Below are 12283 nucleotides of genomic sequence, written 5' to 3'. Positions count from 1 at the left end.
ATTCTTGTTTGGCGAGGTATAGAAATTGACTGGCCAGGCACAGTGGTTCATGCCTGTAATCCCAGCACTTTGGGAGGCTGAGGTGGGTGGATCACTTGAGGTCAAGAGTTCGAGACCAGCCTGGCCAACACAGTGAAACCCCGCCTGTACTAAAAATACAAAAATAAGCTGGGTGTGGTGGCGTACACCTGTAATCTCAGCTACTCGGGAGACTGAGGCACAAGAATCGCTTGAACATGGGAGGCAGAGGTTGCAGCAAGTTGAGATTGTGCCACTGCACTCCCGCCTGGGCAACAGAGTAAGACTCTATCTCAAATAAATAAATAAAATAAAAATTATTTTAGGTAACTTCCAAAAGTATCCACCCATCTAAGTCTTGCTTGATTGGGTCTGTGTGGGTTTTTTCTGTGTGCCTCCATCTTCTAGTGGCCAGATGTGGAATTTCCAAGAAACCAGAGCTCTGCCCAATACCACCCAGCCATCCCCACAACTATCTGGGTTAACTGGAATCTAGCCTGGATTCTGCTGGAGGTGCTGTGAGTGTTTCTCTAGTTTTGAAACAACTCCTTTTGTCCCTGCACTTTAAAAGAAATTTGCAGCGGCCGGGCGCGGTGGCTCACGCCTGTAATCCCAGCACTTTGGGAGGCCGAGGCGGGTGGATCACGAGGTCAAGAGATCGAGACCATCCTGGTCAACATGGTGAAACCCCGTCTCTACTAAAAATACAAAAAATTAGCTGGGCATGGTGGCGCGTGCCTGTAATCCCAGCTACTCAGGAAGCTTAGGCAGGAGAATTGCCTGAACCCAGGAGGCGGAGGTTGCGGTGAGCCGAGATCGCGCCATTGCACTCCAGCCTGGGTAACGAGCGAAATTCCGTCTCAAAAAAAAAAAAAAAAAATTTGCAGCATAACATAGTACATATCCTTTTAAGCAATGACAAGAGTACTTTTTTACAATACTAAAATACTCTGTTCTAGTTTCACCTTGGGCACTTAAAAAGTGAGAGTCGCCTGGCATGGTGGCTCTCGCATGTAATCCCAGCAGTTTGGGAGGCTGAGGCAGGTAGATCACCTGAGGTCAGGAGTTCAAGACCAGTTTAGCCAACATGGTGAAACCCCATCTCTACTAAAAATACAAAAATTAGCCAGGTGTGATGGCAGGGGCCTGTAATCCCAGCTACTTGGGAGGCTGAGGCAGGAGAATCATTGGAACCTGGGAGACAGAGGTTGCAGTGAGCGAGATCATGCCACTGCACTCCAGTCTGGGTGACAGAGCCAGACTTCCATCTTAAACAAAAAAGTGAGAGTCTTTAGGCAAACCCCACACTACAACTGACTCCATTACCAAAACTGAATGAAATCACAGAACCTATTTACTGATCTAATAAGATATCTGTGACAATAAGTGGACCTGTATGGATGACTCAAAGGGAAGTTAATATAAATTTTTTTTTAAAAAAGCCGGTGCAGTAGCTCACGCCTTATAATCCAGGACTTTGGGAGGCCAAGGTGGGTGAAATCACCTGAGGTTGGGAGTTCGACACCAGGCTGACCAACATGGAGAAACCCTGTCTATACTAAAAAATACAAAAATTATCGGGGCATGGTGGCACATGCCTGTAATCTCAGCTACTCGGGAGGCTAAAGCAGGAGAATCGCTTGAACCTGGGAGGTGGAGGTTGCGGTGAGCCAAAATCACAATATTGCACTCCAGCCTGGGCAACAAGAGCAAAACAACGTCTAAAAAAAACTGAAAATATTTTAAAGACCTGTAATCCGGAAACTGGTGTGTGCTCTGAAACGAAAAAGGTTATTTGTTTACTTTGAGGTCTGAGAACTGAAGATCTCAACACTTTAAAAAATGCTTCAAAAAAAATCCAGATTTCCGGCTGGGCATGGTGGTTTACACCTGTAATCCCAGCATTTTGGGAGCCCGAGGCAGGTAGATCACTGAGGTCAGGAGTTCAAGACCAGCTTGAGCAACATGGTGAAATCCGGTCTCTACTAAAAATACAAAAGTTAGCTGGGCATGGTGGCCCACGCCCGAAATTCCAGCTGCTACAGAGGCTGAGACAGAAGAATTGCTTGAACCTAGGAGGCAGAGGTTTCACTGAGCCGAGATCTTGCCACTGCACTGCAGTCTCAGTGACTGAGTGAGACTATGTCTCAAAAAAAAAAAAAGAGGCAGGAGAGGCTGGTGGCAGTGGCTCATCCCTGTAATCCCAGCAGCAGGGCAGATCACTTGAGGTCCAGAAACTCCCTCTCATAAATAAATAAATAAAAATAAAGGAGTAGGTAAGAGATAATAAATATGATGTACTGTCAGGGGCTGATTATGTGCAATGAAGAAAACTAAGACAGCATAAGGAATAGAGACTGACAGTTTTGCTGTTTTGAGATAAGGTGGTCAGGGAACACCTCTTTGAAGCTATGATGCTTGAGCTGAGGCCTGAATGATGTGAGAGATAGTAATGAGGCAGGAGAAGGGCGTGGTGGCTCACACCTGTAATCCCAGCATTTTGGGAGCCCAAGATGGGTAGATCACTGAGGTCAGGAGTTCAAGACCAGCTTGAGCAACATGGTGAAATCTGGTCTCTACTAAAAATATAAAAATTAGCTGGGCATGGTGGCTCACCCCTGTAATCCCAGCACTTTGGAAAGCCAAGGTGGGGCAGATCACTTGAGGTCAAGAATTTGAGACCAGCCATGGCCAACATGGCAAAAATACAAAAATTAGCTGCGTGGTGGTGCACACCTATAAATCCAGCTAGTCAGGAGGCTGAGGCAGGAGAATCGCTTGAACTCTGGAGGCTGAGGTTGCAGTAGAGCCGAGATCGTACCACTGCACTCCAGCCTGGGCGACAGAGTAAGACTCCATCTCAAAAAAAAAAAAAAAGAAAGAAAATAAAAAAAAAGGGGGGGGCAGGAGAATAGGAAATGGGTGTAACCAGTGATTAACAAGGGTTAAGGCAGAAGCAAAAGATCAGCAGGTGCAGCCAGTTCTGGGCAGGATTAGGCAGCATAGAGGCCACATCTTCACTTCAGTGATAACAATCAGAAGTTTCCACTTCAGCCACGGATGTTAACCAAATTCTTTTACCTTAATAAAAACCCTAATTGAGGGTCTCTTGAGCTGCTTGGTCAAGCTCACTCCCCCTCTGAGTTGTAGTTTTGTGCCAATCTGTGCTTTTGTCACTCTGTTTGTTTTGTCTTTTGTTGATTGGTTTTATTTTTTTGTTGTTGTTGCTTTGTGCGTTTTTGGTTGCAATTTTTTTTTTAGATGGAGTATCGCTCTGTTGCCCAGGCTGGAGTGCAGTGGTGTGAACTCAGCTCACTGCAACCTTTGCCTCCTGGGTTCGAGCAATTCTCCTGACTCAGCCTCCCCAGTAGCTAAAATTACAGGTGCACAACACCATCCCCAGCTAATTGTTTTGAGACTGAGTCTTGATCTGTTGCTCAGGCTGGAGTGCAGTGGCACAATCTCAGCTCACTGCAACCTCCATCTCCCAGGTTCAAGCGATTCTCCTGCCTCAGCCTCCCAAGCAGCTGGGACTACAGGCACGTGCCACAGCACCCAGCTAACTTTTGTATTTTCAGTATGACGGGGTTTCACCCTGTTGGCCAGGCTATTCTAGAACTCCTGACCTCAAGTGATCCACTGGCCTCAGCCTCCCAAAATGCTGGGATTACTTACTCTTTATATGTAATCAGTTATTCATTCATTAAGCATTTAAGAATGCCTATTGCCGGGCGCGGTGGCTCACGCCTGTAATCCCAGCACTTTGGGAGGCCGAGGCGGGTGGATCACGAGGTCAAGAGATCGAGACCATCCTGGTCAACATGGTGAAACCCCGTCTCTACTAAAAATACAAAAAATTAGCTGGGCATGGTGGCACGTGCCTGTAATCCCAGCTACTCAGGAGGCTGAGGCAGGAGAATTGCCTGAACCCAGGAAGCGAAGGTTGCCGTGAGCCGAGATCGCACCATTGCACTCCAGCCTGGGTAACAAGAGCAAAACTCCGTCTCAAAAAAAAAAAAAGAATGCCTATAATGTGCTCTATTGAACAAGACAGACAAGGTGCCTCTGCTCATGAAACTTACACTTTAAAGGAGGAGATAAGAGATAATTAACATGACGGACTGTCAGGGGCTGATTATGTGCAATGAAGAAAACTAAAGCAGAGGCCGGGCGCGGTGGCTCACGCCTGTAATCCCAGCACTTTGGGAGGCCAAGGCAGGTGGATCACGAGGTCAAGAGATCGAGATCATCCTGGTCAATGTGGTGAAACCCCATCTCTACTAAAAATACAAAAAATTAGCTGGGCATGGTGGCGCGTGACTGTAATCCCAGCTACTCAAGAGGCTGAGGGAGGGGAATTGCCTGAACCCAGGAGGCGGAGGTTGCAGTGAGCCGAGATCGTGCCATTGCACTCCAGCCTGGGTAACAAGAGCAAAACTCCATCTCAAAAAAAAAAAAAAAAAAAAGAAAAAAGAAAACTAAAGCAGAATAAGGAATAGAGACTGACAGTTTTGCTGTTTTAGATAAGATGGTCAGGGAAGGCCTCTTTAAAGCAGTGACCCTTGAGCTGAGGCCTGAATGACGTGAGAAATAGTAATGAGGCAGGAGCAGGGTACGGTGGCTCACACCTGTAATCCCAGCACTTTGGGAGCCTCAGGTGGGCGGGTCACTTGAGGTCAGGAGTTCAAGACCAGCCTGAGCAATGTGGCTAAATCTTGTCTCTACTAAAAATACAAAAATTAGCTGGGCATGATGGCACATAATCTCCCAAAGTGCTGGGATTACAGGCATGAGCCACTACATCTGACCGAAATTTCAATTTTATAGGGAGGAACTCCTCAGGTTCAGAGGAATTAGCCCAGAGACCCAGGCTGTCAAGTGGCAGATGTGGGACTCGTACCCAGGTCTGTGAGACTTGCAAGCATGGGTAACATTGCCTCCATCTCTGCCTTTTGCTGTAAGGAGCTCCATTTTAGCAACCCCTCAAGTTCAGGGTCTGAAGCAACCCTGCAGCTGAGCGCTTCTGAGTACCCCCACCTCCCCACCCTGCTCTGAGCCACCTTCATCTCCTGCCTGGGCTCATCACCCCACGGGGCATTCTCATTCTGCTGTGCCCCCTTCAGCAGCCAGGGTGACTTTGTGAACCTTGAGAACCTTTGTGCCCCCTTCAGCAGCCAGGCTGACTTTGTGAACCTTGAGCAGGTTGGGACTTTGCAAGGCTGCGCTTAGTGCATAAAATTACACTCCAGCCCCTGGCAAAGGCCTTTCCCCAGTAGTCACACATCACAAGTTTATAATGGCTCATTTATCTGTCTCCCTGGTTACTACTCTGCCTCCATCACCCACCCCACTGCCTGTGGCCTTTTCCTGCTCTGAAAAGACATCAGGGTCATTCTTGCCCCAGAAATTCTACATTCTGTGTTTCCTTTTCCAGGGATATTCCTCCTGCAGGCGTTTCTGTTACTGGATGGAAAGTCTTGGATGTGAGTTGGTCAGGTGCTTGGTGCATTGAACCAAGAATTGCAACACAAGGCTGGGCGTGGTGGCTCACACCTGTAATCCCAGAACTTTGGGAGGCTGAAGCAGGAGGATCACCTGAAGTCAGGAGTTTGAGACCAGCTGGCCAACATGGCGAAACCCCGTCTCTACTAAAAATATAGAAATTAGCCAGATGTGGTGGTACACGCCTGTAATTCCAGCGACTCGGGAGGCTGAGGCAGGAGAATCCCTTGAACCCGGGAGGTGGAGGGTGCTGTGAGCAGAGATTGCCCCACTGTACTGCAGCCTGGGCAACAAGAGCTAAACTCCACGTTAAAAAAAAAAAAAAAAAATTGAGGGCCGGGCGCGGTGGCTCACGCCTGTAATCCCAGCACTTTGGGAGGCCGAGGCGGGTGGATCATGAGGTTAAGAGATAGAGACCATCCTGGTCAACATGGTGAAACCCCGTCTCTACTAAAAATACAAAAAATCAGCTGGGCATGGTGGCGTGTGCCTGTAATCCCAGCTACTCAGGAGGCTGAGGCAGGAGAATTGCCTGAACCCAGGAGGCGGATGTCGTGGTGAGCCGAGATCGCGCCATTGCACTCCAGCCTGGGTAACAAGAGCGAAACTTCGTCTAAAAAAAAAAAAATTGAAACAGAAAATGCAGAAAGCAACAACAAAAATGAATCGACAAAAGACCAAACAAACAAACGGAGTAACAAAAGCACAGATTGACTGGAACAAAATCACAATTCAGAGAGGGGGGCAAGCTTGACCAAGCAGCTGAAGAGACACTCAAAAAGGGTTTTTATTAAGCTAAAAGAATTTGGGGCCGGACGGGATGGCTCACGCCTGAAATCCCAGCACTTTGGAAGACTGAGGTGGGCGGATCACCTGAGGTCGGGAGTTGGAGACCAGCCCGACCAACATGGAGAAACCCCGTCTACTAAAAATAATAATAATAAGAAGAAGAAGAAGTAGCCGGGCGTCGTGGCGCATGCCTGTAATCCCAGCTACTCGGAAAGCTGAGGCAGGAGAATCGCTTGAACCTGGGAGGCAGAGGTTGCGGTGAGCCGAGATCGCGCCATTGCACTCCAGCCTGGGCAACAAGAGCCAAACTCCGTCTCAAAAAAAAAGGCTGGCCGTGGTGGCTCACGTCTGTAATCCCAGCACTTTGGGAGGCCGAGGCGGGCGGATCACCAGCCTGGTCAACGTGGTGAAACATCGTCTCTACTAAAAATACAAAAATTAGCCGGGGGTGGTGCTGGCACCTGTAATCACAGCTACGCGGGAGCCTGAGGCCAAAGAATCTCCTGAACCCGGGAGGCGGAGCTTGCAGTGAGAGCAGAGCACACTCACTGCACTCCAGCCTGGGCAACTGAGCGAGACTCCGTCTCAAAAAAAATAAAAATAAAAAACAAACCACTCAAAAAAAAAACCTCGAAAAATGAAAAGGAAATATCACCAGAACGGATATTACTGCACTTTTCACGAAAATGAAAAAGGAAATACCAGAACGGATTTCACCGATCTGCAAACCTGCAAACAACTCGACCAGCGACTTCAGTGTCAGCGTTTTTGCGCAGGCGTAGAGGGCTCCGGTGGAGGCAGCGGCGTGGGGCTCAGTGCGCGTGCGCCGGTCTCAGAGTCCGCGGGAGCACACGCAGGTCCCCGCCCTCGCTGCGCCTGCGCGTCGGCGCAGACTGGTGGCGGCGCCCGGCGGGTGCTGGATTGAGCTCAGTGAGCTACGCCCGGGGTCTGTCCGGAGTGCGGGTGACCGGACCTTCGCCATGCCGGGGATGGTGCTCTTCGGCCGGCGCTGGGCCATCGCCAGCGACGACTTGGTCTTCCCAGGGTTCTTCGAGCTGGTCGTGCGAGTGCTGTGGTAAGGACGGCGGCTATGGGGGCGGTGGGGCACACCGGGGAGGGAGCGGAGGTGGGGGGGCGAGCTTTTCCCTGAGACGGTGTCAGAAGTGGCTTCCCGAGCTCTTTCGTGGTCCCAGCGCTGGCTACGCATCCTCTTACCGACTTCTCACCACCGCCCGAAGAGGTGGGCAGTGGTGCTGTGCCCATTTGACGGATGACAAACCGAATCCCTCAGAGTGTGTGGGCCGGACCCGGGGTCACACAGGGAAGCTTGGAAGTCCGCCCTGCACCACACGAGCACCCCTCGGTGTGCAGCGCCAAGACCTGACTCTGGGAGCGGCGAAGTTGTCACCGCCGGCAAAAGCCATGGCCTCGAGGTCTCCTTTCTCCAGTCGGGAGCAGCCACTTGTGCCCTTCCTTCCCTTTGTACGGAAAAGCAGAGCACTTGAATCTGCAAAATGAAGGATGGGAAAAAATACCGAGCCAGTTGTGGCTGCATTTGGTGAGAAGCAGACAGGCTCAACATACAACGCTGTTGTCTTTCAAAGTGTGGAATCAGTGGGAAGTGGCATTGGTGCCTGAAGTCTGTTCCCAGAGGATCTGTGCATGGCATGAATCATTGTTATGAAAAAGTAGCTTTTTGGCCGGGCTCTGTGGCTTAGACTTGTTACCTCAACACACTGAGAGGCTGAGACGGAAGGATTGCTTGAGGACAGGAGTTTGAGACCAACCTAGGCAACATAGTGAGACCGCTTTTCTTTTTATTTTTTTTGAGACAGGGTGTCACTCTGCTACCCAGGCGGGAGTGGTGCGATCACTCACTGCAGCCTCTACCTCCTGGGCTCAAGTGATCCTCCCACTTGGGACCACAGACTGGCGCCACCACACCCAGCAAACTTTTTCTATTTTCTGTAAAGATGGAGTCTCACTGTGTTGCCCAGGCTGGTCTCAAACTCCTGTGCTCAAGTGATCCTCCTGCCTTGGCCTCCCAAAGTGCTGGGATTGTAGGCATGAGCCATGTCACCTGGCTTGGTTTCTGCCCTGTTGGGTTTATGTATTACACACAGCAGATTACAGTGTATTTGCCAATTCCTTCTTTTTTTCTTAACTCTTTTTTTTTAACTGCTCCTCTCAGACCAGGGCTACCCTATAGGCAGTGTGCCTGAAGTATCCATGTTTGTCAATTTCTTATGAATTCACAGAAGTAAAAATTATCTTGTTAATAATTTAACAGATATCTAGTTTGATGGTTTACCAGTTGTGTATTTCTGAGTCATGATGGTACTGTTTTCCAGCAGCTCACATTATATTTGCTTGCTTGGGGCTTTAAATGCTTCTCATGCCTACAGCAGGCATACAGTAATAACAGTAACGTAAGTATGGAACATATAAAACTCATGGAAAAAAGAAAGCCATACTCTTTAATTGACTTGTTAGATCTTTTCTTTTTCTTTTTTTTTTTTTTGAGATGGAGTTTCCCTCTTGTTGCCCAGACTGGAGTACAATGGTGTGATCTTGGCCCACTGCAACCTCCACCTCCTGGGTTCAAACAGTTCTCCTGCCTCAGCCTCCCAAGTAGCTGGGACTACAGATGCACGCCACCATGCCCACCTAATTTTTGTATTTTTAGTAGAGATGGGGTTTCACCATGTTGCTAAGGCTGATCTTGAACTCCTGACCTCAGGATCCACCTGCCTCAGCCTCCCAAAATGCTGGGAATGCTGGGATTACAGACATGAGCCACCATGTGTGGCCTAGATCTTTTATTGTTGAAAATTATATTCCAGGCCAGGTGCAGTGACTCACACCTGTAATCCCAGCACTTTGGGAGGCCAAGGCAGGAAGATACTTGAAGCCAGGAGTTCAAGACCAGTCTGAGCAACATAGCAAGAACTTGTCTCTACAAAAAAAAGAAAGAAAGAAAAAGAAAATTATATTCCAAATTATATTGCCTTGTTTTGGAAAATATTAACTCCTTTTATTTCTTTGTATCATGTTTTACACAGCAGCTCCTTTAATTTCATTTCTGACCCTTCCCCTTTTTTTGCCAGGTGGATTGGCATTCTGACATTGTATCTCATGCACAGAGGGAAGCTGGACTGTGCTGGAGGATCCCTGCTCAGCAGTTACTTGATCGTCCTCATGATTCTCCTGGCACTTGTCATATGTACTGTGTCAGCCATCATGTGTGTCAGCATGAGAGGTAAAAAGTAGCCTTTTCTATTTGATACCTATTTTTTATTTTAATAGCTTTATTGAGATATAATTAACATACAATCCAATTCACTTATTTAAACTTTCCAATTCAGTGGTTTTTAGCATAATCACAGAGTTGTGCAACCATCACCACAATCAAGTTTCGAACATTTTCTTCACTCCTAAAAGAAATCCTGGCCAGGTATGGTGACTCACGCCTGTAATCCCAGCACTTTGGGCAGCCGAGGTGGGCGGATCACCTGAGGTTGGGAGTTTTAGACCAGCCTGACCAAAGTGGAGAAATCCCATCTCTACTAAATATACAAAAGTAGCTGGGCGTGGTGGTGCAGATACTTTGTAATTTTTAGTAGAGACGGTATTTCTACTAAATCCCAGCTACTCAGGAGGATGAGGCAAGAGAATCGCTTGAACCCAGGAAGTGGAGGTTGTGGTGAGCTGAGATCACGCCGTTACACTCCAGCCTGCGCAACAAGAATGAAACTCCCTCTCAAAAAAAAAAAAAAAAAAAAAACAACCCCATACCAGGCCAGACACAGTGGCTCACACCTGTAATCCCAGCACTTTGGGAGGCTGAGGTGGGTGGATCACTTGAGGCCAGGAGTTCGAGAGGGGCCTGGACAACACAGTGAAACCCTGTCTCTATGCGTCTGCTAAAAATAGAAAAGATTATGTTGGTGCATGCTTGTAATCCCAGCTACTAGGGAGCTGAGATCGCTCCAGTGTACTCCAACCTGGACAATAGAGTGAGACTCTGTCTCAAAAAAAAAAAGGAAAAAAAGAAATCTTATACTCCTTAGCAGTCACTCCTCATTTTCCCCAAACTCCCCTAGCCCTAAGCATTCACTAATTTGCTTTCTGTCTGTGTATATTTGCCTGTTGTGGACATCATATATTCACTGTGTGGCCTTTTGGTTGATTTCTTTTCTTTTCTTTTCTTTTTTTTTTTTTTTGACACTTCACCTGGATTGGTCTGGTTTCTTTTTTTTTTTTTTGAGATGGAGTTTTGCTCTTGTTACCCAGGCTGGAGTGCAATGACGCGATCTCGGCTCACCGCAACCTCCGCCTCCTGGGTTCAAGCAATTCTCCTGCCTTAGCCTCCTGAGTAGCTGGGACTGCAGGCATGCGCCACCATGCCCAGCTCATTTTTGTATTTTTAGTAGAGACGGGGTTTCACCATGTTGACCAAGATGGTCTCGATCTCTTGACCTCGTGATCCACCCGCCTCGGCCTCCCAAAGTGCTGGGATTATAGGCATGAGCCACCGTGCCCAGCCTGGTCTGGTTTCTTAAACTTACCATAATGTCTTCAAGTTCATCCATGTTTTAGCATATATCTGTACCTCATTTATTTGTTTATTTATTTATTTAATTTTGAGATGGGGTCCTGCTCTGTCACTAGGTTGAAGTGCAGTGGGCTGATCTCAGCTCACTACAACCACCGCCTCCCGGGCTCAAGCAATTCTCTTGCCTTGGCCTCCCAACTAGCTGGGATTACAGGCGATTTGCTTTTTCTCTCACGGCTTTGATGAACATTTCTTTGATGACTGATGTCGAGCATCCTTTCATTTGCTTATCGGTCATTTGTATATCGTTTTTGTGGAAATGTCTGTTCAGATCTTTTGTCCAGTTTTAGACTAGGCTATTTACCTTTTTATTTTTTATTTTTATTTTTTGAGATAGAGTCTCCTCTGTTGCCCCGGCTGGAGTAGAGTGGCTCGTTCTCTGCTCACTGCAGCCTCCGCCTCCTGGGTTCAAGTGATTCATCTGCCTCAGCCTCCCATGTAGCTGGGATTACAGGCGCCTACCAGCACACCTGGCTAATTTTGTATTTTTAATAGGGATGGGGTTTTACCATCTTGGCCAGGCTGGTCTTGAACTCCTGACCTCAAGTGATCTGCCTGTCTCAGCTTCCCAAAGTGCTGGGATTACAAGTGTGAGCCACTGAGCCTGGCCCCTTTTATTTTTAAGAGTTATTGTAAGAGTAACACCTATTTTGTTGTTGTTAGAGACAGTGTCTTGCTCTGTTGCCCAGGTTAGAGTGCAGTGGCACAATCATAGCTCACTGTAGCCTCAAATTCCTGGGCTCAAGTGATCCTCCCTTCTCAACCCCCCAAGTGGCTGGAACTACAGGTACGTGCCACCATACCTGGCTAGTTTTTTTATTTTTATTTTTTGTAGAGACAGGATCTTACTGTATAGCATAGACTGGTCTCAAACTCCTGGGCTCAAGTGATCCTCTTGTCTCGGCCTCCCAAAATGCTAGGATTATAGGCATGAGCCACCGGGCCTGACCACCTTTTCTTTATATTTTTTAATATGTGTTACAATTTAACCATTTATCTGAGAATGTCTTCAGAAGTGTTGGAAACCTTCCCTGTTTGATTCCTCTGCTTCACAGGATGAGTTGAGCACTGTGGTGACTAATAGAAATGCATCCATAGAAACGATTCATCAGTCAGAGGCAGGGCTGTGTGGTATGCCACCATCGCCATGTTTTAGTGTTTTGTCACTGCTTGAATTGGGATGGATGAGTTATGCATATCAGATGCATGCTGGTGGTGGCAGTGCACTGGGAGGTGGTGGGGATACAATGAATGACAAGATCTTGACGGTTTGGAATGAAGGACTGAAACGTAAAAGATGTTAGCTTGGCTGGGTGTGGTGGCTCACACCTGTAATCCCAGCACTTTGGGAGGCTGAGG

The 12283-nt window shown here is 47.8% G+C and overlaps 1 protein-coding gene across 2 annotated transcripts in view; it reads left to right on the top strand.

Moving 5' to 3' along the window:
* Window positions 1-7223: 7223 nt before the first annotated feature.
* DAGLB (diacylglycerol lipase beta) overlaps window positions 7224-12283 on the top strand; it is a 39514-nt gene continuing 34454 nt past the window's right edge. For both annotated transcript variants that reach the window (XM_012455477.2, XM_064376455.1), the window contains exons 1-2: window positions 7224-7384; window positions 9417-9568. In XM_012455477.2, coding sequence (XP_012310900.2) covers window positions 7290-7384; window positions 9417-9568 — 247 coding nt within the window. In that variant the 5' untranslated portion in view covers window positions 7224-7289. The remainder of the gene's footprint in view (window positions 7385-9416; window positions 9569-12283) is intronic.

The sequence above is a fragment of the Aotus nancymaae genome, unplaced genomic scaffold (assembly GCF_030222135.1).
Source record: "Aotus nancymaae isolate 86718 unplaced genomic scaffold, 86718_ANA_hifiasm-v0.15.2.pri h1tg000015l_0, whole genome shotgun sequence".
Classification (NCBI taxonomy): Eukaryota; Metazoa; Chordata; class Mammalia; order Primates; family Aotidae; genus Aotus; species Aotus nancymaae.
This window is presented reverse-complemented; position numbering and strand designations above follow the sequence as displayed.